Source organism: Oncorhynchus masou, chromosome 1, assembly GCF_036934945.1.
Source record: "Oncorhynchus masou masou isolate Uvic2021 chromosome 1, UVic_Omas_1.1, whole genome shotgun sequence".
Classification (NCBI taxonomy): Eukaryota; Metazoa; Chordata; class Actinopteri; order Salmoniformes; family Salmonidae; genus Oncorhynchus; species Oncorhynchus masou.
Genome location: NC_088212.1, coordinates 5014242 through 5039452, shown reverse-complemented (window position 1 = coordinate 5039452; position 25211 = coordinate 5014242). Strand labels below are relative to the sequence as shown.

Below are 25211 nucleotides of genomic sequence, written 5' to 3'. Positions count from 1 at the left end.
AGGGGGATAGAGAAAGAGTCAGTGGTAGAGAGAGTCGGGGAGAGAAAAACAGGGAGACAGATAGGCAGAGAGAGAGTGAAAGAGGGGAGAAAGGGAGACAGAGAGAGAGAGGCAGGGAGAGAGAACGAGAGGAGAGAGAGAGAGAAAGAGGGGAGAGAGGGAGACAGAGAGCAAGAAAGAGTCAGGGAGAGAGAAAGAGAGGCGAGAGAGAGAGAGAAAGAGGGAGACAGACAGAGAGAGAAAGAGAGGAGAGAGGGAGAAAGAGGAGAGAGAGAGAAAGAGAGGAGAGAGAGAGAAAGAGGGGAGAAAGTGAGACAGAGAGAGAGAGTCAGGGAGAGAGAACGAGAGGAGAGAGAGAGAGAAAGAGGGGAGAGAGGGAGACAGAGAGCAAGAAAGAGTCAGGGAGAGAGAAAGAGAGGCGAGAGAGAGAGAGAAAGAGGGAGACAGACAGAGAGAGAAAGAGAGGAGAGAGGGAGAAAGAGGAGAGAGAGAGAAAGAGAGAGAGAAGGTGAGGAGAGAGAGAGAAAGAGAGGAGAGAGAGAGAGAGAGAGAGAGAGAGAGAGAGAGAGAGAGAGAGAGAGAGAAAGAGAAAGAGAGGAGAGAGAGAGAAATAGAGGAGAGAGATGGGAGAGAGAAAGAGATGAGAGAGAGAGAAAGGGGGGAGAGAGAGAGAAAGGGAGGAGAGAGAGAGAGAAAGGGAGGAGAGAGAGAGAAAGAGAGAGAGAGAAAGAGAGGAGAGAGAGAGAGAAAGAGAGGAGAGAGAGAGAGAAAGAGAGGAGAGAGAGAGAGGAGAGAGAGAGAAAGAGAGGAGAGAGAAAGAGAGGAGAGAGAGAAAGAGAGGAGAGAGAGAGAGAAAGAGAGGAGAGAGAGAGAGAGAGAGAGAGAGAGAGAGAGAGAGAGAGGCTTCTTTAAGTGCTGTACACTCCAGAGGATGTTTGACCTGTGTGGGCTGACAACAACACACACGTTTCATCTGTGTGTCTGTGTGTCTGTGTGTTTGTCTGTGTGTAAGTGTGTGTGTCTTTGTGTAAGTGTGTGTGTCTTTGTGTAAGTGTGTGTGTCTGTGTGTCTGTGTGTTTGTCTGTGTGTCTGTGTGTAAGTGTGTGTGTCTGTGTGTCTGTGTGTCTGTCTGTGTGTAAGTGTGTGTGTGTCTGTGTGTAATTGTGTGTGTCTGTGTGTAAGTGTGTGTCTGTCTGTGTGTGTGCTTTTATTATAGCGTGTCATCTCCTGCCTCCTCGGGCTGCATACCTGTTGAATAACTGCCCAAGAGGTGAGGCCTCTGCCTTTGCATGCAGGTAACCGAGGGCAATGGGACAGGAAGTGACACGGAAGAAGATACTCTTTACCTCAGAATTCTGGTTCTGCCATTTGTTGTGCAAGTTGTGACAGGGATGTGTTGAAAGGGCATAAAGCAGACTGAACTTTCACTGTAAATCCACACACCTGAAGAGAAGACGAGCTGGAGTTCACTGGACGGCTACAACACACTTAGAAAAAGCACAAGATGTCAGGACCAAAACAGACTGTGAGGGGTGAGTATCCTGCAACCGTGTGGCTGTGTGTCTGTGTGTGTCATTCAGGTCCTAACACATAATTTGGTAACACTTAACAATATCATAATATGTCATAATAGCTGACATAACCTGTCATAATATGATCATAACGCTGTCATGACCCATATATTTACGCCTGTTGAGATATATATATATATATATATATATATATATATATATATATATATATATATATATATATTGCGTTATTTTGTGACTCGTTATGGACACCTACATAAAAGAGTGTCAACCCCCAACATTTATTCATATCAGTTTTTGCCCAGATATGAAGTTTCCTTTCAGTTGAAAGTGTGTTTCTTAAATCCCTTTGTTGTTGTTGACGTTCTGAATTCTTTACGGGGTTTTTTTTTTTTTTTTTTTTTTTTTTTTTTCTAAAGCACTATGACACTTCCTGTGCCCTGCTTTACTTGGACTAAGAAAGTACCACTTTATGACACCGTCGAGAAGCATTATGACATCATAATCGTAGGCCAATCCCGTACATGTACATGTCCTTATATCAGTCATCCGTCAACCAAGAGGGTGTCTTGTCCTGCTCCTGAATTCTGCTCCTACATTCATCCCAGTCATCAGCAAACAGAGCATATATGTATATAACATAAACGTACTGTTGACACACGGGCGAGGGTGTCAGGGAATGTTTTGCCTCGTGTGGGATGTGTTGTGGGGTTTGACACACGTATGTAGGTGTCACAACCAGCCATAAAATAACAATATATTTCACAACAGGTCTTAATATATGTGTCATAACAGAGTTAGGTCAGCTGTTATGACCTGGTTATGACATGGTTATGACCTGGTTATGGTTATGACCTGGTTATGACCTGGTGATGACCTGGTGATGACCTGGTTATGACCTGGTTATGACCTGGTTATGACATGGTTATGACATGGTTATGACCTGGTTATGACCTGGTTATGACCTGGTTATGGTTATGACCTGGTTATGACCTGGTTATGACCTGGTTATGACCTTGTTATAAACGTGTTACGACGCTCAAAAGTTGGAAAAAGTTCTCAATTGTCATATTCGAGTAAAAGTAAAGATACCTTTTTAACAGAAAATGTCTCAATGTAAAAGTGAAAGTCACCCAGTAAAATACTACTTGAGTAAAAGTCTAGAAGTATCTGGTTTTAAATGTACTTAAGTTACAGTGGTGAAAAAAAGTACTAAATTGTCATAAGTAAATACTATACATCAAATTCTTTATATTCAGCAAACGGCAATATTTCCTTATTATTATTATTATTATTATTTGTCTTATTTATTATTGTTATTTATTTTTTAACAACCAGGGGCACACTCCAACACTCAGACATCATTTACAAACTAAGTATTTGTGTTTAGCGAGTCCTCCAGATCAGAGACAGTAGGGATGACCAGGGATGTTCTCTGTTTAGTGAGTCCTCCAGATCAGAGGCAGTAGGGACGACCAGGGATGTTCTCTGTTTAGTGAGTCCTCCAGATCAGAGGCAGTAGGGACGACCAGGGATGTTCTCTGTTTAGTGAGTCCTCCAGATCAGAGGCAGAAGGGATGACCAGGGATGGTCTCTGTTTAGTGAGTCCTCCAGATCAGAGGCAGAAGGGATGACCAGGGATGTTCTCTGTTTCGTGAGTCCTCCAGATCAGAGGCAGTAGGGATGACCAGGGATGATCTCTGTTTAGTGAGTCCTCCAGATCAGAGGCAGAAGGGATGACCAGGGATGGTCTCTGTTTAGTGAGTCCTCCAGATCAGAGGCAGAAGGGATGACCAGGGATGTTCTCTGTTTCGTGAGTCCTCCAGATCAGAGGCAGTAGGGATGACCAGGGATGATCTCTGTTTAGTGAGTCCTCCAGATCAGAGGCAGTAGGGATGACCAGGGATGTTCTCTGTTTAGTGAGTCCTCCAGATCAGAGGCAGTAGGGATGACCAGGGATGTTCTCTGTTTAGTGAGTCCTCCAGATCAGAGGCAGTAGGGATGACCAGGGATGTTCTCTGTTTACTGAGTCCTCCAGATCAGAGGCAGAAGGGATGACCAGGGATGTTCTCTGTTTAGTGAGTCCTCCAGATCAGAGGCAGAAGGGATGACCAGGGATGTTCTCTGTTTAGTGAGTCCTCCAGATCAGAGGCAGAAGGGATGACCAGGGATGTTCTCTGTTTAGTGAGTCCTCCAGATCAGAGGCAGAAGGGATGACCAGGGATGTTCTCTGTTTAGTGAGTCCTCCAGATCAGAGGCAGAAGGGATGACCAGGGATGTTCTCTGTTTAGTGAGTCCTCCAGATCAGAGGCAGAAGGGATGACCAGGGATGTTCTCTGTTTAGTGAGTCCTCCAGATCAGAGGCAGAAGGGATGACCAGGGATGTTCTCTGTTTAGTGAGTCCTCCAGATCAGAGGCAGAAGGGATGACCAGGGATGTTCTCTGTTTAGTGAGTCCTCCAGATCAGAGGCAGAAGGGATGACCAGGGATGTTCTCTGTTTAGTGAGTCCTCCAGATCAGAGGCAGTAGGGATGACCAGGGATGTTCTCTGTTTAGTGAGTCCTCCAGATCAGAGGTGGTTGAAGACCAGGGATGTTCTCTGTTTAGTGAGTCCTCCAGATCAGAGGTGGTTGAAGACCAGGGATGTTCTCTGTTTAGTGAGTCCTCCAGATCAGAGGTGGTTGAAGACCAGGGATGTTCTCTGTTTAGTGAGTCCTCCAGATCAGAGGCAGAAGGGATGACCAGGGATGTTCTCTGTTTAGTGAGTCCTCCAGATCAGAGGTGGTTGAAGACCAGGGATGTTCTCTGTTTAGTGAGTCCTCCAGATCAGAGGTGGTTGAAGACCAGGGATGTTCTCTGTTTAGTGAGTCCTCCAGATCAGAGGCAGAAGGGATGACCAGGGATGGTCTCTTGACAAGTGAAAGAATTCGACCATTTTCCTGTCCTGCTCAGCATTCCAAATGTAACAAGTACTTTAGAATGTTGTAAAGTAAAAGTTGTCAACAAATATAAATAGTAAAGTACAAATACCTCCAAAAAGATATACTTAAGAGGTACTTTAAAGTATTTTTTCTATAGTATTTATGGCGCTGATGACGCTGGGTGTCAAGTAATGTGTAATCTCTCTCTGTCTCTCTCCCTCTCCCTCTCTCTCTCTGTCTCTCAATTCAATTTCAATTCAATTCAATTCAAGGGGCTTTATTGGCATGGGAAACATGTGTTAACATTGCCAAAGCAATTAAGGTATATAATATATAAAGTGAAATAAACAATAAAAATTAACAGTAGACATCACACATACAGAAGTTTCAAAACAATAAAGACATTACAAATGTCATATTATATATATATACAGTGTTTTTACAATGTGCAAATGGTAAAGGACACAAGATAAAATAAATAAGCATAGATATGTGTTGTATTTACAATGGTGCGTGTTCTTCACTGGTTGCCCTTTTCTCGTGGCAACAGGTCACAAATCTTGCTGCTCTGATGGCACACTGTGGAATTTCACCCAGTAGATATGGGAGTTTTTCAAAATTGGATTTGTTTTCGAATTCTTTGTGGATCTGTGTAATCTGAGGGAAATATGTCTCTCTAATATGGTCATACATTGGGCAGGAGGTTAGGAAGTGCAGCTCAGTTTCCACCTCATTTTGTGGGCAGTGAGCACATAGCCTGTCTTCTCTTGAGAGCCATGTCTGCCTACGGCGGCCTTTCTCAATAGCAAGGCTATGCTCGCTGAGTCTGTACATAGTCAAAGCTTTCCTTAATTTTGGGTCAGTCACAGTGGTCAGGTATTCTGCCGCTGTGTACTCTCTGTGTAGGGCCAAATAGCATTCTAGTTTGCTCTGTTTTTTTGTTAATTCTTTCCAATGTGTCAAGTAATTATCTTTTTGTTTTTCTCATGATTTGGTTGGGTCTAATTGTGCTGCTGTCATGGGGCTCTGTAGGGTGTGTTTGTGAACAGAGCCCCAGGACCAGCTTGCTTAGGGGACTCTTCTCCAGGTTCATCTCTCTGTAGGTGATGGCTTTGTTGTGGAAGGTTTGGGAATCGCTTCCTTTTAGGTGGTTATAGAATTTAACTGCTCTTTTCTGGATTTTGATAATTAGTGGGTATCGGCCTAATTCTGCTCTGCATGCATTATTTGGTGTTCTACGTTGTACACTGAGGATATTTTTGCAGAATTCTGCGTGCAGAGTCTCAATTTGGTGTTTGTCCCATTTTGTGAAGTCTTGGTTGGTGAGCGGACCCCAGACCTCACAACCATAAAGGGCAATGGGCTCTATGACTGATTCAAGTATTTTTAGCCAAATCCTAATTGGTATGTTGAAATTTATGTTCCTTTTGATGGCATAGAATGCCCTTCTTGCCTTGTCTCTCAGATCGTTCACAGCTTTGTGGAAGTTACCTGTGGCGCTGATGTTTAGGCCAAGGTATGTATAGTTTTTTGTGTGCTCTAGGGCAACAGTGTCTAGATGGAATTTGTATTTGTGGTCCTGGTGACTGGACCTTTTTTGGAACACCATTATTTTGGTCTTACTGAGATTTACTGTCAGGGCCCAGGTCTGACAGAATCTGTGCATAAGATCTAGGTGCTGCTGTAGGCCCTCCTTGGTTGGTGACAGAAGCACCAGATCATCAGCAAACAGCAGACATTTGACTTCAGATTCTAGTAGGGTGAGGCCGGGTGCTGCAGACTTTTCTAGTGCCCGCGCCAGTTCGTTGATATATATGTTGAAGAGGGTGGGGCTTAAGCTGCATCCCTGTCTAACCCCACGACCCTGTGTGAAGAAATGTGTGTGTTTTTTGCCAATTTTAACCGCACACTTGTTGTTTGTGTACATGGATTTTATGATGTCGTATGTTTTACCCCCAACACCACTTTCCATCAGTTTGTATAGCAGACCCTCATGCCAAATTGAGTCGAAGGCTTTTTTGAAATCAACAAAGCATGAGAAGACTTTGCCTTTGTTTTGGTTTGTTTGGTTGTCAATTAGGGTGTGCAGGGTGAATACATGGTCTGTTGTACGGTAATTTGGTAAAAAGCCAATTTGACATTTGCTCAGTACATTGTTTTCATTGAGGAAGTGTACGAGTCTGCTGTTAATGATAATGCAGAGGATTTTCCCAAGGTTACTGTTGACGCATATTCCACGGTAGTTATTGGGGTCAAATTTGTCTCCATTTTTGTGGATTGGGGTGATCAGTCCTTGGTTCCAAATATTGGGGAAGATGCCAGAGCTAAGGATGATGTTAAAGAGTTTTAGTATAGCCAATTGGAATTTGTTGTCTGTATATTTGATCATTTCATTGAGGATACCATCAACACCACAGGCCTTTTTGGGTTGGAGGGTTTTTATTTTGTCCTGTAACTCATTCAATGTTATTGGAGAATCCAGTGGGTTCTGGTAGTCTTTAATAGTTGATTCTAAGATCTGTATTTGATCATGTATATGTTTTTGCTCTTTATTCTTTGTTATAGAGCCAAAAAGATTGGAGAAGTGGTTTACCCATACATCTCCATTTTGGATAGATAATTCTTCGTGTTGTTGTTTGTTTAGTGTTTTCCAATTTTCCCAGAAGTGGTTAGAGTCTATGGATTCTTCAATTACATTGAGCTGATTTCTGACATGCTGTTCCTTCTTTTTCCGTAGTGTATTTCTGTATTGTTTTAGTGATTCACCATAGTGAAGGCGTAGACTCAGGTTTTCCGGGTCTCTATGTTTTTGGTTGGACAGGTTTCTCAATTTGTTTCTTAGAATTTTGCATTCTTCATCAAACCATTTGTCATTGTTGTTAATTTTCTTCGGTTTTCTATTTGAGATTTTTAGATTTGATAGGGAAGCTGAGAGGTCAAATATACTGTTAAGATTTTCTACTGCCAAGTTTACACCTTCACTATTACAGTGGAACGTTTTACCCAGGAAATTGTCTAAAAGGGATTGAATTTGTTGTTGCCTAATTGTTTTTTGGTAGGTTTCCAAACTGCATTCCTTCCATCTATAGCATTTCTTAATGTTACTCAGTTCCTTTGGCTTTGATGCCTCATGATTGAGTATTGCTCTGTTTAGGTAGACTGTGATTTTGCTGTGGTCTGATAGGGGTGTCAGTGGGCTGACTGTGAACGCTCTGAGAGACTCTGGGTTGAGGTCAGTGATAAAGTAGTCTACAGTACTACTGCCAAGAGATGAGCTATAGGTGTACCTACCATAGGAGTCCCCTCGAAGCCTACCATTGACTATGTACAAACCCAGCGTGCGACAGAGCTGCAGGAGTTGTGACCCGTTTTTGTTGGTTATGTTGTCATAGTTGTGCCTAGGGGGGCATACGGGGGAGGGAATGCTGTCACCTCCAGGCAGGTGTTTGTCCCCCTGTGTGCTGAGGGTGTCAGGTTCTTGTCCGGTTCTGGCATTTAGGTCACCACAGACTAGTACATGTCCCTGGGCCTGGAAATGATTGATTTCCCCCTCCAGGATGGAGAAGCTGTCTTCATTAAAATATGGGGATTCTAGTGGGGGGATATAGGTAGCACACAGGAGGACATTTTTCTCTGTTAGGATAATTTCCTTTTGAATTTCTAGCCAAATGTAGAATGTTCCTGTTTTGATTAATTTAATGGAGTGAGTTAGGTCTGCTCTATACCAAATTAGCATACCCCCCGAGTCCCTTCCCTGTTTTACACCTGGTAGTTTGGTGGATGGGACTACCAGCTCTCTGTAACCTAGTGGGCAACCAGTGGGTCTGTCTCCTCTATACCAGGTTTCTTGCAGGATGACAATGTCTGTATTACCGATTTCTTTGGTGAAGTCCGGGTTTCTGCTCTTCAGGCCAAAGGCAGATGACCTCAGGCCTTGGATATTCCAGGATGAAATAGTAAGGGCTTTTTGTTCCATAAAGTGTCCAATGTTGTTGGTCGTGGTTTGGCCTCAGGCCAGTAAGTGTGAGCAGAGCCTGCTGAGCATCTGGTACATGCCATTGGCTTGGGCGAGTGTGAGAGTGGGGGTTGGGACTGTTTGCCCGCTCACTACCTGGGCGTATGTGTGGCTTCCATGTTGAGGCCCTCTTTGCGGGGGTGGGGTGCATGTGGTGGGCAGGAGTGGCATGGGTCTGATCTGAGGGGGCCTAAATGGGGTGTGGGCATGATTGACGTGGGGGTGTTGATTGGTTGGGGTAGGGGTGTGGATGTGTCTGGGTGTGCGGTGGTCTGGATGTAATTCCTCTTGGCGTGGGTCCTCTATGTGTAGGTCCAGGGGGGTCCTGCAGGTCTGGGAGGGTGTCTCGCTGGTCTGGGTGGGGTGTCTATTGATCTGTTGCTCCTGTGTGAAGTGTTGGGGATACGTTTGAGAGCGATGTCCTTTAGAGTTCGGGCAAAGATGGGCACTGCTGCCTTGTAGAGGTGGACCTGGTCATAGAGGCTGTTCAAGTCCAGGGTGGAGTGGTGGGCCAGGAAAACGTTTGGTTTTGAGGCACAGTCACGGGAAATACTTGCGTTTACCCGCTGTATTGTGGCAGGGTGGAAGTCTTTTCGTGGTAGCAGGGTGGAGATAACCACTTGTGCTTTGGGGAAAGTAGAAGAAGCCTTTTCGATCACTCCCTTCAGTGCTGTGGCCACTCTTTCCTGCTGGGCCCTCAGGTCGTTTGTGCCTGTGTGTATTATTATGTGGCTGGGTGAGCCTAGTTTGGCCTCAGACAGAAGGTCTATGGCGCTCTGGGTGTTTGGACACCAGAGTTTAGACACACTGTGTTTGGGAAAAAGGTTTTTTTCTTCTATATATTTCCCATTTGAGTCCATAAGTAGTACAATCTGTGTCTTGTGTTTGTCCTCAGTGGGTGTGGGGGGGTTGTCAGAAGGGCTATCAGGGTGGCTGACAGGGGGGGTGCTCAGAGGGGATGAGAGCTGCTGGGCTTGGGGTTCTTCATTTGTCTGTTCTGCTGTGATGTCGAGATTTTTGTTGGGTGCTGAGGTGGGCTGTTCTGCTTGCTTCTCTGTGGGGGTGGCCATTTTGAACAGCTCCTCCATTGTGAACAGCCTAGATTCCATTTTGAACAGCTCCTCCATTTTGAACAGCTCCCCCATTGTGAACAGCCTAGATTCCATTTTGAACAGCTCCTCCATTTTGAACAGCTCCTCCATTGTGAACAGCCTAGATTCCATTTTGAACAGCTCCTCCATTTTGAACAGCTCCTCCATTTTGAACAGCCCTTCCATTTTGAACAGCTCTTCCATTTTGAACAGCCTAGATTCCATTTTGAACAGCTCCCCCATTATGAACAGCCTAGATTCCATTTTGAACAGCTCCTCCATTATGAACAGCCTAGATTCCATTTTGAACAGCTCCCCCATTATGAACAGCCTAGATTCCATTTTGAACAGCTCCCCCATTATGAACAGCCTAGATTCCATTTTGAACAGCTCCTCCATTTTGAACAGCTCCTCCATTTTGAACAGCCCTTCCATTTTGAACAGCTCTTCCATTATGAACAGCCTAGATTCCATTTTGAACAGCTCCCCCATTATGAACAGCCTAGATTCCATTTTGAACAGCTCCTCCATTTTGAACAGCTCCTCCATTTTGAACAGCCCTTCCATTTTGAACAGCTCTTCCATTTTGAACAGCCTAGATTCCATTTTGAACAGCTCCTCCATTTTGAACCGCTCCTCTGAACTGCAGTATTGTTAGGATACAGTTGTCCTCGATACAGCTCTTCAACAGTTTTGGAACTTTCCCACCATTTTGAACAGTTCTTCCATTTTGAACAGCTCCCCCATTTTGAACAGCTCCTCCATTTTGAACAGCTCCTCCATTTTGATCAGCTCCTCCATTTTGAACAGCTCCCCCATTTTGAACAGCTCCTCCATTTTGAACAGCTCCTCCATTTTGAACAGCTCCTCCATTTTGAACAGCTCCTCCATTTTGAACAGCTCCTCCATTTTGAACAGCTCCTCCATTTTGATCAGCTCCTCCATTTTGATCAGCTCCTCCATTTTGAACAGCTCCTCCATTTTGAACAGCTCCTCCATTTTGATCAGCTCCTCCATTTTGAACAGCTCCTCCATTTTGAACAGCTCCTCCATTTTGAACAGCTCCTCCATTTTGAACAGCTCCTCCATTTTGATCAGCTCCTCCATTTTGAACAGCCCTTCCATTTTGAACAGCCTAGATTCCATTTTGAACAGCTCCTCCATTTTGATCAGCTCCTCTATTTTGAACAGCTCCTGTGCCAGGATAAACATACTAATTTAACATAGTCCCCTCTTTTTGACTGTGTTTGTTCTGTGCATTTCAATGTTACATTTTTTTTAAAGCAACATTCCATCTAGCCTAACCACTGATCTTGGGGTGGCAGGTAGCCTAGTGGTTAGAGGCAGGTAGCCTAGTGGTTAGAGGCAGGTAGCCTAGTGGTTAGAGGCAGGTAGCCTAGTGGTTAGAGGCAGGTAGCCTAGTGGTTAGAGGCAGGTAGCCTAGTGGTTAGAGCGTTGAGCCAGTAACTGAAAGGTAACTGAAATCCCTGAGCTAACAAGGTAAAAGATCTGTTGTTCTGTCCCTGAACAAGGCAGTTAACCTGTTCCCTGGTAGGCTGTCATTGTAAATACGAATTTGTTCTTAACTGACTTGCCTAGTTAAAAATAACATGATTTAAAGCAACTTTTCATCTCACCTAGCAAGTGTCAAGCCGCATCACTAATCTGACAGGTGCTGGCTTTCACCGGGCAGATCAGGAAGTACCCGAATAAGAAGTCTGGCAATTAGATTCTTTTAGAACTTTAGAGCAGTGTAATTGTGTTGGTGTAGAAGGAGAGCAGTTAAAGGTGTGAGGAAACCCCTTCATTAATCTCCTTTCTTCCCGTCCCACAGACTCCACCACTCTGGTTGCAGTGCTCCTCCTCCTCCTCCTCCTCTCCACAGGGATTCAGTCAGCAAAACATTCAGACAAACTTCAACCAACACAATGGACACTCAGCCCGGATCTTGCAGAACCCAAAATCTCCACGCTGCCTGTAAACGGTGATTTATAGGAGAGAAACAGCTATTGTGTGTCTTAATGCTCCAAACGGCATGGGGAAGAAGGTGTGAGTTTAAAGGTTGGGGGAACAGGTGCTTTCTGGGAGAAAAGAAAAACAGGTATTCTAATCCTGAACAAACTGGAAGGACAGCATTTAGTTTTTTTTACATACACTTGTGCATGTACTACAGAGTTTTACCCATCACAACAATCGAGAGCCTTCCGGTACGTTCAGGATTCAGATACCTGTTTCACTTCCTCCTGGCTACGCCCCACACCCCACCTTGGATAGACCGAATGGAAGGGTTAAGGGCTTTAGATTGAAGCTGCTACATGACCCGTTTGTGTTGTTGTTATTCTTTAGTAAAGATCTGATGGATGGATTTGCAGGTAGTGACATGGAGGAACGTCGTGTTCTGCGGATGTCAAGATCCTGTAAACATAGGGATTCTGACTACTGCCTGAACGGACAGTGCATGTACCCCCCTGACAGCGATACCCCTGCCTGCATGTAAGACCACACACACACACACACCAGTGGAGGCTCATCAGAGGAGGAAAGGGAGGACCATCCTCCTCAGTGAATTTCATACAAATAAAAATTACATTTTTAAAAAGTGCCCATTTTCAGATCAAACTATACATCACATACAGTTGACGTGTCGTGCATTGAAGTCCATAAGAGAAAAGGCAAAAGGTGAGAGGAGGAGGAGAGTGCATAGATGCGAGAAGGAATACAACGTGGCTGCTATGAAAGTGAACTGTGTTTTGCGCGTGTGCTCAGAGGTGTTTTCATTCCGCCGATTCTGTTGAAAAACTTTTCTTAAACATACCTGAATTTGTCCAATAGAAACTCTTGTTTGACTAATGGTCCGCTTGATGCAAGCAAGAGTGTACAAGGTGCTTCTACGTTGTAAACGTTCATTCGTAGGCTAGGTTGTAGCAACCTCATGATAGGTAAAAGGGAAAAATGTGAGCCTCGCTGTTACATTAAACTGGGTAAATGGAATAAGGACGACAGTCATCCAATATGATGTAATAGAAATAAGGCAATTTGATATTTAAACAAAAAAATCATCCTCCCTCATCTTAAAACGGCACCGACCGCCACTGACGGAGGTAGATACTAGTTACTGGAGGTAGATGCTAGTTACTGGAGGTAGATGCTAGTTACTGGAGGTCTATACTAGTTACTGGAGGTCTATACTAGTTACTGGAGGTAGATACTAGTTACTGGAGGTAGATACTAGTTATTGGAGGTAGATGCTAGTTACTGGAGGTCTATACTAGTTACTGGAGGTCTATACTAGTTACTGGAGGTAGATACTAGTTACTGGAGGTAGATACTAGTTACAGGAGGTAGATACTAGTTACAGGAGGTAGATACTAGTTACTGGAGGTAGATACTAGTTACTGGAGGAAGATACTAGTTACTGGAGGTGGATACTAGTTACTGGAGGTAAATGCTAGTTACTGGAGGTCTATACTAGTTACTGGAGGTAGATACTAGTTACTGGAGGTAGATACTAGTTACTGGAGGGAGAGAATACTAGTTACTGGAGGTGGATACTAGTTACTGGAGGTAGATACTAGTTACTGGAGGTAGATACTAGTTACTGGAGGTGGATACTAGTTACTGGAGGTGGATACTAGTTACTGGAGGTGGATACTAGTTACTGGAAGTAGATACTAGTTACTGGAGGTAGATACTAGTTACTGGAGGTGGATACTAGTTACTGGAGGTGGATACTAGTTACTGGACGTGGATATTAGTTACTGTAGAGTAGCACCATACACCATAAACAACCTTGGTTCACACACACACACACACACACACACACACACACACACACACACACACACACACACACACACACACACACACACACTTACTTCAAACTAATTGAGCTCGTCAACTCTCTCTCTCTCTCTCTCTCTCTGTAGGTGTGATGCTTCCTATAGCGGCGCTCGCTGTGGTCTGTTGGTCCACCAGGCGACACTGTACAAGTCAGCCACAACAGAGGAGGTGATTGCCATCTGCGTGGGCGTGGCCATGTTAGTGTGCTGCCTCGCTGTCGGTCTCTACTGCTGCATCAAGAGAAGGTAAGCAACACACAGTAAAAACACACACACACACATACACATACACATACACACACACTGGTGATCTGTCTGATATAGAATTAGGCATCATGTCTGTTGATCTGTCTGATATAGAATTATAATGTCTGGTGATCTGTCTGATATAGAATTAGGCATCATGTCTGTTGATCTGTCTGATATAGAATTATAATGTCTGTTGATCTGTCTGACGCTTTTCCCAGTCTTTTGACTCATCACATACGCTGCTGTTTATCTATTCTGTTGCCTAGTCACTTTATCCCCAACCTATAGCTCTACATATCTACCTCAATTACCTCGTAACCCCTTCACATCGACTCTGTACATCACATCAACCCCCTATGGTCAATATGACTCTGTACATCACATCAACCCCCTATGGTCAATATAACTCTGTACATCACATCAACCCCCTATGGTCAATATAACTCTGTACATCACATCAACCCCCTATGGTCAATATAACTCTATACATCACATCAACCCCCTACGGTCAATATTACTCTGTACATCACATCAACCCCCTACGGTCAATGTGGTCATAATAATTACACAAATAATAATAATAATAATGATGTGCATGACAACCCTGACATAGAGAACATAGAAGTATAATGAATAGAGCAGACATAATTCCTTCCTTTAATCAGAGAGGCACGTCTCTTCTAGACAATATGAGAACATAGAAGTATAATGAATAGAGCAGACATAATTCCTTCCTTTAATCAGAGAAGCACGTATCTTCTAGACAATATGAGGACATAGAAGTATAATGAATAGAGCAGACATAATTCCTTCCTTTAATCAGAGAGGCACGTCTCTTCTAGACAATATGAGGACATAGAAGTATAATGAATAGAGCAGACATAATTCCTTCCTTTAATCAGAGAGGCATGTCTCTTCTAGACAATATGAGGACATAGAAGTTTTATATTTTATTATATTAGAAGTATAATGAATAGAGCAGACATAATTCCTTCCTTTAATCAGAGAGGCACGTCTCTTCTAGACAATATGAGGACATAGAAGTATAATGAATAGAGCAGACATAATTCCTTCCTTTAATCAGAGAGGCACGTCTCTTCTAGACAATATGAGGACATAGAAGTATAATGAATAGAGCAGACATAATTCCTTCCTTTAATCAGAGAGGCACGTCTCTTCTAGACAATATGAGGACATAGAAGTATAATGAATAGAGCAGACATAATTCCTTCCTTTAATCAGAGAGGCACGTCTCTTCTAGACAATATGAGGACATAGAAGTATAATGAATAGAGCAGACATAATTCCTTCCTTTAATCAGAGAGGCATGTCTCTTCTAGACAATATGAGGACATAGAAGCAGAGCAAGTTGAGACAGAACTGTCTTTTGGAAACATCGTTATTGCAGAAACAAAACTCCACACAGAACACTACATTTAGTCCCAACCATTAAAATATGTGTAAGATGTAATACTGGGATTTCTATCGTTTGTCTCACTTTAAATGTTCTGTCTCGACCTCCTTTTCTCTCTCTCTCTCTCTCTCTCTCTCTCATTCTAGGTGTGAAAAACAGCCCCTTCTCTACAAGACCTACGGTGGCTCGGAGAACTCTGTTTGAGCTCCGTCTTCATCATCTCCACCATCATCATCATCATCTTCATCAGCATCATAATTACCATCATCATCACCACCACCAGCAACCTCGTCTTGTTTTGCTGTCCCAAACAATTCCATAACCATATATTGACCACAATGTCTTCCCATATCATATCAAATTGAGGCTATTTATTGATATATCTAAAATAAGTTATAATTTTTTTTTTTTTATGTGTAAATGTATTTAATGTGTTTATTTTTGTTGTGTGTGTAACAAATGTCTTTCAAATCCGATCACTATTGTCTGAAGATTGATTTTCATAAAGGAGTCAACATCACTATTGTACGGGCAGGTCTACACGTTACCTCATTTAAACCACCAGGTATCAGAATTTACAACCGATTTGAAAATATTCCTAAAACAGCAGGGACACTATCAGTCAGGATGGTACAAAATGGCACCATATTCCCTATATAAGATATATATATATATAATCTACCGCCCCGTTTATACGCTAACATGCGCCTGTTGTCCCTCGAAAAATATGCAAAATATTTTTTTTCTTCACATGACCCTCCCCTTGTACCGTAAAAAGATTTGCCCCCCCCACCTCACCCACCCACCTCATAGAATTTACGACGACAAAATAACAATAACGACCCTCTGTTTATAAATGGGGATATCGACGTTGCCACTTAAGCATGCATTCATCGTTGCAACGCAACGCAGGGCTATGAGCCAGAGGGTTGAGGGTTTCCCGAACACCACGCGCTCACTCTCCCTGCCTGTTTCATTAGGCCTACGTCACAGAGCCGTCTGCAGAAAACGATCAGTTGGGGGGGGATCTGATTTTCAACATTCTGATGCCATATTTATACTATGAAATATATGCAGCTGATTTTCCACCAACAGGTTTCTGTGCCAACGCACCACACAACCAATAAAGAAAGACTACCGGCTTTGTGCGCTTCAATATCCAAGTCGATTGTGGTGTTGAAAACGAAAATTGTGTAAAACTCGACAAACAGAAAGGTTTACCCAGGATCAGAGGCTTGACAATCTCAGAAAGTCGTTCAACATTTTGGTGTTTTTGTAACAGCTGTCTCTTTCCATTCATCAAATGGCAGAATGCAGAGAACAAAGCAGCAAGAATGGTTTTATTAAGGTGGAGATGTGGTTCTACTGTTGAGGTCATGGGTTGTTTTAAGGTGGAGATATGGTTCTCCTGTTGCAGTCATGGGTTGTTTTAAGGTGGAGATGTGGTTCTCCTGTTGCAGTCATGGGTTGTTTTAAGGTGGAGATATGGTTCTCCTGTTGCAGTCATGGGTTGTTTTAAGGTGGAGATATGGTTCTACTGTTGCAGTCATGGGTTGTTTTAAGGTGGATATATGGTTCTACTGTTGCAGTCATGGGTTGTTTTAAGGTGGAGATATGGTTCTCCTGTTGAGGTCATGGGTTGTTTTAAGGTGGAGATATGGTTCTCCTGTTGAGGTCATGGGTTGTTTTAAGGTGGAGATATGGTTCTCCTGTTGAGGTCATGGGTTGTTTTAAGGTGGAGATATGGTTCTCCTGTTGAGGTCATGGGTTGTTTTAAGGTGGAGATGTGGTTCCCAAGTTTCAGTCATGGGTTGTTTTAAGTTGGAGATGTGGTTCTACTTGTTGCAGTCATGGGTTGTTTTAAGGTGGAGATATGGTTTTACTGTTGCAGTCATGGGTTGTTTTAAGGTGGAGATGTGGTTCTACTGTTGCAGTCATGGGTTGTTTTAAGGTGGAGATGGGCTCTTCTTGTTGCAGTCATGGGTTGTTTTAAGGTGGAGATAAAGTTCTTCTTGTTGCAGTCATGGGTTGTTTTAAGGTGGAGATGTGGTTCTCCTGTTGCAGTCATGGGTTGTTTTAAGGTGGAGATGTGGTTCTCCTGTTGCAGTCATGGGTTGTTTTAAGGTGGAGATGTGGTTCTACTTGTTGCAGTCATGGGTTGTTTTAAGGTGGAGATGTGGTTCTCCTGTTGCAGTCATGGGTTGTTTTAAGGTGGAGATATGGTTCTACTTGTTGAGGTCATGGATTGTTTTAAGGTGGAGATATGGTTCTCCTGTTGAGGTCATGGGTTGTTTTAAGGTGGAGATGTGGTTCTCCTGTTGAGGTCATGGGTTGTTTTAAGTTGGAGATGTGGTTCTACTTGTTGCAGTCATGGGTTGTTTTAAGGTGGAGATGTGGTTCCCAAGTTGCAGTCATGGGTTGTTTTAAGGTGGAGATATGGTTCTACTGTTGCAGTCATGGGTTGTTTTAAGGTGGAGATATGGTTCTCCTGTTGCAGTCATGGGTTGTTTTAAGGTGGAGATGTGGTTCTATTTGTTGCAGTCATGGGTTGTTTTAAGGTGGAAATATGGTTCTACTGTTGCAGTCATGGGTTGTTTTAAGGTGGAGATGTGGTTCTATTTGTTGCAGTCATGGGTTGTTTTAAGGTGGAGATGTGGTTCTATTTGTTGCAGTCATGGGTTGTTTTAAGGTGGAGATGTGGTTCTATTTGTTGCAGCCATGGGTTGTTTTAAGGTGGAGATGTGGTTCCCAAGTTGCAGTCATGGGTTGTTTTAAGGTGGAGATATGGTTGTACTGTTGCAGTCATGGGTTGTTTTAAGGTGGAGATGTGGTTCTACTTGTTGAGGTCATGGGTTGTTTTAAGGTGGAGATGTGGCTCCCAAGTTGCAGTCATGGGTTGTTTTAAGGTGGAGATATGGTTCTACTTGTTGAGGTCATGGGTTGTTTTAAGGTGGAGATGTGGTTCTACTTGTTGAGGTCATGGGTTGTTTTAAGGTGGAGATATGGTTCTACTTGTTGCAGTCATGGGTTGTTTTAAGGTGGAGATGTGGTTCTCCTGTTGCAGTCATGGGTTGTTTTAAGGTGGAGATGTGGTTCTCCTGTTGCAGTCATGGGTTGTTTTAAGGTGGAGATATGGTTCTCCTGTTGCAGTCATGGGTTGTTTTAAGGTGGAGATATGGTTCTACTTGTTGCAGTCATGGGTTGTTTTAAGGTGGAGATGTGGTTCCCAAGTTGCAGTCATGGGTTGTTTTAAGGTGGAGATATGGTTCTACTGTTGCAGTCATGGGTTGTTTTAAGGTGGAGATATGGTTCTCCTGTTGCAGTCATGGGTTGTTTTAAGGTGGAGATATGGTTCTACTTGTTGAGGTCATGGATTGTTTTAAGGTGGAGATATGGTTCTCCTGTTGAGGTCATGGGTTGTTTTAAGGTGGAGATGTGGTTCTCCTGTTGAGGTCATGGGTTGTTTTAAGTTGGAGATGTGGTTCTACTTGTTGCAGTCATGGGTTGTTTTAAGGTGGAGATGTGGTTCCCAAGTTGCAGTCATGGGTTGTTTTAAGGTGGAGATATGGTTCTACTGTTGCAGTCATGGGTTGTTTTAAGGTGGAGATATGGTTCTCCTGTTGCAGTCATGGGTTGTTTTAAGGTGGAGATGTGGTTCTATTTGTTGCAGTCATGGGTTGTTTTAAGGTGGAAATATGGTTCTACTGTTGCAGTCATGGGTTGTTTTAAGGTGGAGATGTGGTTCTATTTGTTGCAGTCATGGGTTGTTTTAAGGTGGAGATGTGGTTCTCCTGTTGCAGTCATGGGTTGTTTTAAGGTGGAGATATGGTTCTCCTGTTGCAGTCATGGGTTGTTTTAAGGTGGAGATATGGTTCTACTGTTGCAGTCATGGGTTGTTTTAAGGTGGATATATGGTTCTACTGTTGCAGTCATGGGTTGTTTTAAGGTGGAGATATGGTTCTCCTGTTGAGGTCATGGGTTGTTTTAAGGTGGAGATATGGTTCTCCTGTTGAGGTCATGGGTTGTTTTAAGGTGGAGATATGGTTCTCCTGTTGAGGTCATGGGTTGTTTTAAGGTGGAGATATGGTTCTCCTGTTGAGGTCATGGGTTGTTTTAAGGTGGAGATGTGGTTCCCAAGTTTCAGTCATGGGTTGTTTTAAGTTGGAGATGTGGTTCTACTTGTTGCAGTCATGGGTTGTTTTAAGGTGGAGATATGGTTTTACTGTTGCAGTCATGGGTTGTTTTAAGGTGGAGATGTGGTTCTACTGTTGCAGTCATGGGTTGTTTTAAGGTGGAGATGGGCTCTTCTTGTTGCAGTCATGGGTTGTTTTAAGGTGGAGATAAAGTTCTTCTTGTTGCAGTCATGGGTTGTTTTAAGGTGGAGATGTGGTTCTCCTGTTGCAGTCATGGGTTGTTTTAAGGTGGAGATGTGGTTCTCCTGTTGCAGTCATGGGTTGTTTTAAGGTGGAGATGTGGTTCTACTTGTTGCAGTCATGGGTTGTTTTAAGGTGGAGATGTGGTTCTCCTGTTGCAGTCATGGGTTGTTTTAAGGTGGAGATATGGTTCTACTTGTTGAGGTCATGGATTGTTTTAAGGTGGAGATATGGTTCTCCTGTTGAGGTCATGGGTTGTTTTAAGGTGGAGATGTGGTTCTCCTGTTGAGGTCATGGGTTGTTTTAAGTTGGAGATGTGGTTCTACTTGTTGCAGTCATGGGTTGTTTTAAGGTGGAGATGTGGTTCCCAAGTTGCAGTCATGGGTTGTTTTAAGGTGGAGATATGGTTCTACTGTTGCAGTCATGGGTTGTTTTAAGGTGGAGATATGGTTCTCCTGTTGCAGTCATGGGTTGTTTTAAGGTGGAGATGTGGTTCTATTTGTTGCAGTCATGGGTTGTTTTAAGGTGGAAATATGGTTCTACTGTTGCAGTCATGGGTTGTTTTAAGGTGGAGATGTGGTTCTATTTGTTGCAGTCATGGGTTGTTTTAAGGTGGAGATGTGGTTCTATTTGTTGCAGTCATGGGTTGTTTTAAGGTGGAGATGTGGTTCTATTTGTTGCAGCCATGGGTTGTTTTAAGGTGGAGATGTGGTTCCCAAGTTGCAGTCATGGGTTGTTTTAAGGTGGAGATATGGTTGTACTGTTGCAGTCATGGGTTGTTTTAAGGTGGAGATGTGGTTCTACTTGTTGAGGTCATGGGTTGTTTTAAGGTGGAGATGTGGCTCCCAAGTTGCAGTCATGGGTTGTTTTAAGGTGGAGATATGGTTCTACTTGTTGAGGTCATGGGTTGTTTTAAGGTGGAGATGTGGTTCTACTTGTTGAGGTCATGGGTTGTTTTAAGGTGGAGATATGGTTCTACTTGTTGCAGTCATGGGTTGTTTTAAGGTGGAGATGTGGTTCTCCTGTTGCAGTCATGGGTTGTTTTAAGGTGGAGATGTGGTTCTCCTGTTGCAGTCATGGGTTGTTTTAAGGTGGAGATATGGTTCTCCTGTTGCAGTCATGGGTTGTTTTAAGGTGGAGATATGGTTCTACTTGTTGCAGTCATGGGTTGTTTTAAGGTGGAGATGTGGTTCCCAAGTTGCAGTCATGGGTTGTTTTAAGGTGGAGATATGGTTCTACTGTTGCAGTCATGGGTTGTTTTAAGGTGGAGATATGGTTCTCCTGTTGCAGTCATGGGTTGTTTTAAGGTGGAGATATGGTTCTACTTGTTGAGGTCATGGATTGTTTTAAGGTGGAGATATGGTTCTCCTGTTGAGGTCATGGGTTGTTTTAAGGTGGAGATGTGGTTCTCCTGTTGAGGTCATGGGTTGTTTTAAGTTGGAGATGTGGTTCTACTTGTTGCAGTCATGGGTTGTTTTAAGGTGGAGATGTGGTTCCCAAGTTGCAGTCATGGGTTGTTTTAAGGTGGAGATATGGTTCTACTGTTGCAGTCATGGGTTGTTTTAAGGTGGAGATATGGTTCTCCTGTTGCAGTCATGGGTTGTTTTAAGGTGGAGATGTGGTTCTATTTGTTGCAGTCATGGGTTGTTTTAAGGTGGAAATATGGTTCTACTGTTGCAGTCATGGGTTGTTTTAAGGTGGAGATGTGGTTCTATTTGTTGCAGTCATGGGTTGTTTTAAGGTGGAGATGTGGTTCTATTTGTTGCAGTCATGGGTTGTTTTAAGGTGGAGATGTGGTTCTATTTGTTGCAGCCATGGGTTGTTTTAAGGTGGAGATGTGGTTCCCAAGTTGCAGTCATGGGTTGTTTTAAGGTGGAGATATGGTTGTACTGTTGCAGTCATGGGTTGTTTTAAGGTGGAGATGTGGTTCTACTTGTTGAGGTCATGGGTTGTTTTAAGGTGGAGATGTGGCTCCCAAGTTGCAGTCATGGGTTGTTTTAAGGTGGAGATATGGTTCTACTTGTTGAGGTCATGGGTTGTTTTAAGGTGGAGATGTGGTTCTACTTGTTGAGGTCATGGGTTGTTTTAAGGTGGAGATATGGTTCTACTTGTTGCAGTCATGGGTTGTTTTAAGGTGGAGATGTGGTTCTCCTGTTGCAGTCATGGGTTGTTTTAAGGTGGAGATGTGGTTCTCCTGTTGCAGTCATGGGTTGTTTTAAGGTGGAGATATGGTTCTCCTGTTGCAGTCATGGGTTGTTTTAAGGTGGAGATATGGTTCTACTTGTTGCAGTCATGGGTTGTTTTAAGGTGGAGATGTGGTTCCCAAGTTGCAGTCATGGGTTGTTTTAAGGTGGAGATATGGTTCTACTGTTGCAGTCATGGGTTGTTTTAAGGTGGAGATATGGTTCTCCTGTTGCAGTCATGGGTTGTTTTAAGGTGGAGATGTGGTTCTATTTGTTGCAGTCATGGGTTGTTTTAAGGTGGAAATATGGTTCTACTGTTGCAGTCATGGGTTGTTTTAAGGTGGAGATGTGGTTCTATTTGTTGCAGTCATGGGTTGTTTTAAGGTGGAGATGTGGTTCTATTTGTTGCAGTCATGGGTTGTTTTAAGGTGGAGATGTGGTTCTATTTGTTGCAGTCATGGGTTGTTTTAAGGTGGAGATGTGGTTCCCAAGTTGCAGTCATGGGTTGTTTTAAGGTGGAGATATGGTTGTACTGTTGCAGTCATGGGTTGTTTTAAGGTGAAGATGTGGTTCTACTGTTGCAGTCATGGGTTGTTTTAAGGTGGAGATAAAGTTCTTCTTGTTGCAGTCATGGGTTGTTTTAAGGTGGAGATGTGGTTCTCCTGTTGCAGTCATGGGTTGTTTTAAGGTGGAGATATGGTTCTACTTGTTGAGGTCATGGGTTGTTTTAAGGTGGAGATGTGGTTCTACTTGTTGAGGTCATGGGTTGTTTTAAGGTGGAGATATGGTTCTACTTGTTGCAGTCATGGGTTGTTTTAAGGTGGAGATGTGGTTCTCCTGTTGCAGTCATGGGTTGTTTTAAGGTGGAGATGTGGTTCTCCTGTTGCAGTCATGGGTTGTTTTAAGGTGGAGATATGGTTCTCCTGTTGCAGTCATGGGTTGTTTTAAGGTGGAGATATGGTTCTACTTGTTGCAGTCATGGGTTGTTTTAAGGTGGAGATGTGGTTCCCAAGTTGCAGTCATGGGTTGTTTTAAGGTGGAGATATGGTTCTACTGTTGCAGTCATGGGTTGTTTTAAGGTGGAGATATGGTTCTCCTGTTGCAGTCATGGGTTGTTTTAAGGTGGAGATGTGGTTCTATTTGTTGCAGTCATGGGTTGTTTTAAGGTGGAAATATGGTTCTACTGTTGCAGTCATGGGTTGTTTTAAGGTGGAGATGTGGTTCTATTTGTTGCAGTCATGGGTTGTTTTAAGGTGGAGATGTGGTTCTATTTGTTGCAGTCATGGGTTGTTTTAAGGTGGAGATGTGGTTCTATTTGTTGCAGTCATGGGTTGTTTTAAGGTGGAGATGTGGTTCCCAAGTTGCAGTCATGGGTTGTTTTAAGGTGGAGATATGGTTGTACTGTTGCAGTCATGGGTTGTTTTAAGGTGAAGATGTGGTTCTACTGTTGCAGTCATGGGTTGTTTTAAGGTGGAGATAAAGTTCTTCTTGTTGCAGTCATGGGTTGTTTTAAGGTGGAGATGTGGTTCTCCTGTTGCAGTCATGGGTTGTTTTAAGGTGGAGATATGGTTCTACTTGTTGAGGTCATGGGTTGTTTTAAGGTGGAGATGTGGTTCTACTTGTTGAGGTCATGGGTTGTTTTAAGGTGGAGATATGGTTCTACTTGTTGCAGTCATGGGTTGTTTTAAGGTGGAGATGTGGTTCTCCTGTTGCAGTCATGGGTTGTTTTAAGGTGGAGATGTGGTTCTCCTGTTGCAGTCATGGGTTGTTTTAAGGTGGAGATATGGTTCTACTTGTTGCAGTCATGGGTTGTTTTAAGGTGGAGATATGGTTCTCCTGTTGCAGTCATGGGTTGTTTTAAGGTGGAGATATGGTTCTACTTGTTGCAGTCATGGGTTGTTTTAAGGTGGAGGTATGGTTCTACTGTTGCAGTCATGTGTTGTTTTAAGGTGGAGATATGGTTCTCCTGTTGAGGTCATGGGTTGTTTTAAGGTGGAGATATGGTTCTCCTGTTGCAGTCATGGGTTGTTTTAAGGTGGAGATATGGTTCTACTTGTTGCAGTCATGGGTTGTTTTAAGGTGGAGATATGGTTCTCCTGTTGAGGTCATGGGTTGTTTTAAGGTGGAGATATGGTTCTATTTGTTGCAGTCATGGGTTGTTTTAAGGTGGAGATATGGTTCTACTGTTGCAGTCATGCGCAGTGTTCTTGGTTGGTCATCAATCGACAAGATAATTGAAGAAAAAAAAACATGCTTATTTTACTAATATACATTTTACTAATATACATAATTTAAAACGGACGAGTTCTATTCACAACGGTATTCAATTGGTGAGACACAGACATTCAGTAAATACTAGGAATAGATTGTCCACCATCTATGTGTTATGTTTGTATTACGAATTGTATTTTACTGTTTAAGGACTCTTGGAAGATTAGTTCTAATGGGGACTAAAAGAGATCCTAATCAAATCAAATGACCACTGTAGTTTGGATTGACTGATTCATTTTCTTTGTCAGTAAAAAAATAAACACACACACAAAAACATGTTTCAAGTGACTGGGATCACATGATAAAGTTGTGGATATATTTCCATTGTTGACATAAATACATATAAAATGACATAGAGACACATTACAGAGACACATTACAGAGACACAGACACATTACAGAGACACATTACAGAGACTCATTACAGAGACTCATTACAGAGACTCATTACAGAGACACATTACAGAGACACATTACAGAGACACAGACACATTACAGAGACACATTACAGAGACTCATTACAGAGACTCATTACAGAGACTCATTACAGAGACTCATTACAGAGACACATTACAGAGACACATTACAGAGACACATTACAGAGACACATTACAGAGATACAGACACATTACAGAGATACATTACAGAGACACATTACAGAGACACATTACAGAGACACATTACAGAGACACATTACAGAGACACATTACAGAGACACATTACAGAGACACATTACAGAGACAGAGACACATTACAGAGTTACATTACAGAGACAGAGACACATTACAGAGACAGAGACACATTACAGAGACACATTACAGAGACAGAGACACATTACAGAGACACATTATAGAGACACATTACAGAGACTCATTACAGAGACACATTACAGAGACACATTACAGAGACACATTACAGAGACACATTACAGAGATACATTACAGAGACACATTACAGAGATACAGACACATTACAGAGATACATTACAGAGACACATTACAGAGACACATTACAGAGACACATTACAGAGACACATTACAGAGACAGAGACACATTACAGAGTTACATTACAGAGACACATTACAGAGATACATTACAGAGACACATTACAGAGATACATTACAGAGACACATTACAGAGACACATTACAGAGACAAAGACACATTACAGAGACACATTACAGAGACACATTACAGAGACAGAGACACATTACAGAGTTACATTACAGAGACACATTACAGAGACACATTACAGAGACAGAGACACATTACAGAGTTACATTACAGAGACACATTACAGAGATACATTACAGAGACACATTAC

At 42.9% G+C, this 25211-nt stretch overlaps 1 protein-coding gene across 1 annotated transcript; it reads left to right on the top strand.

Annotated features, from left to right (window-relative positions):
- The first annotated feature begins 1067 nt into the window (after window positions 1-1067).
- LOC135509925 (epigen-like) lies at window positions 1068-17284 on the top strand. The gene is made up of 5 exons (XM_064930775.1): window positions 1068-1532; window positions 11394-11543; window positions 11932-12052; window positions 13486-13644; window positions 15208-17284. The coding sequence occupies exons 1-5, from the start codon at window positions 1505-1507 to the stop codon at window positions 15263-15265; spliced, it is 516 nt and encodes a 171-aa protein (XP_064786847.1). The 5' UTR covers window positions 1068-1504; the 3' UTR covers window positions 15266-17284.
- The last annotated feature ends 7927 nt before the right edge of the window (window positions 17285-25211 follow it).

What these genes read in the sequence shown, in the direction of transcription:
- LOC135509925 (XM_064930775.1), top strand. Translation starts at nt 1,505, where the DNA reads ATGTCAGGACCAAAACAGACTGTGAGGG. An exon ending in ACCAAAACAGACTGTGAGGG is followed by an intron (nt 1,533 to 11,393) that starts GTGAGTATCCTG and finishes CCCGTCCCACAG; the next exon opens with ACTCCACCACTCTGGTTGCA. An exon ending in CTCCACGCTGCCTGTAAACG is followed by an intron (nt 11,544 to 11,931) that starts GTGATTTATAGG and finishes ATGGATTTGCAG; the next exon opens with GTAGTGACATGGAGGAACGT.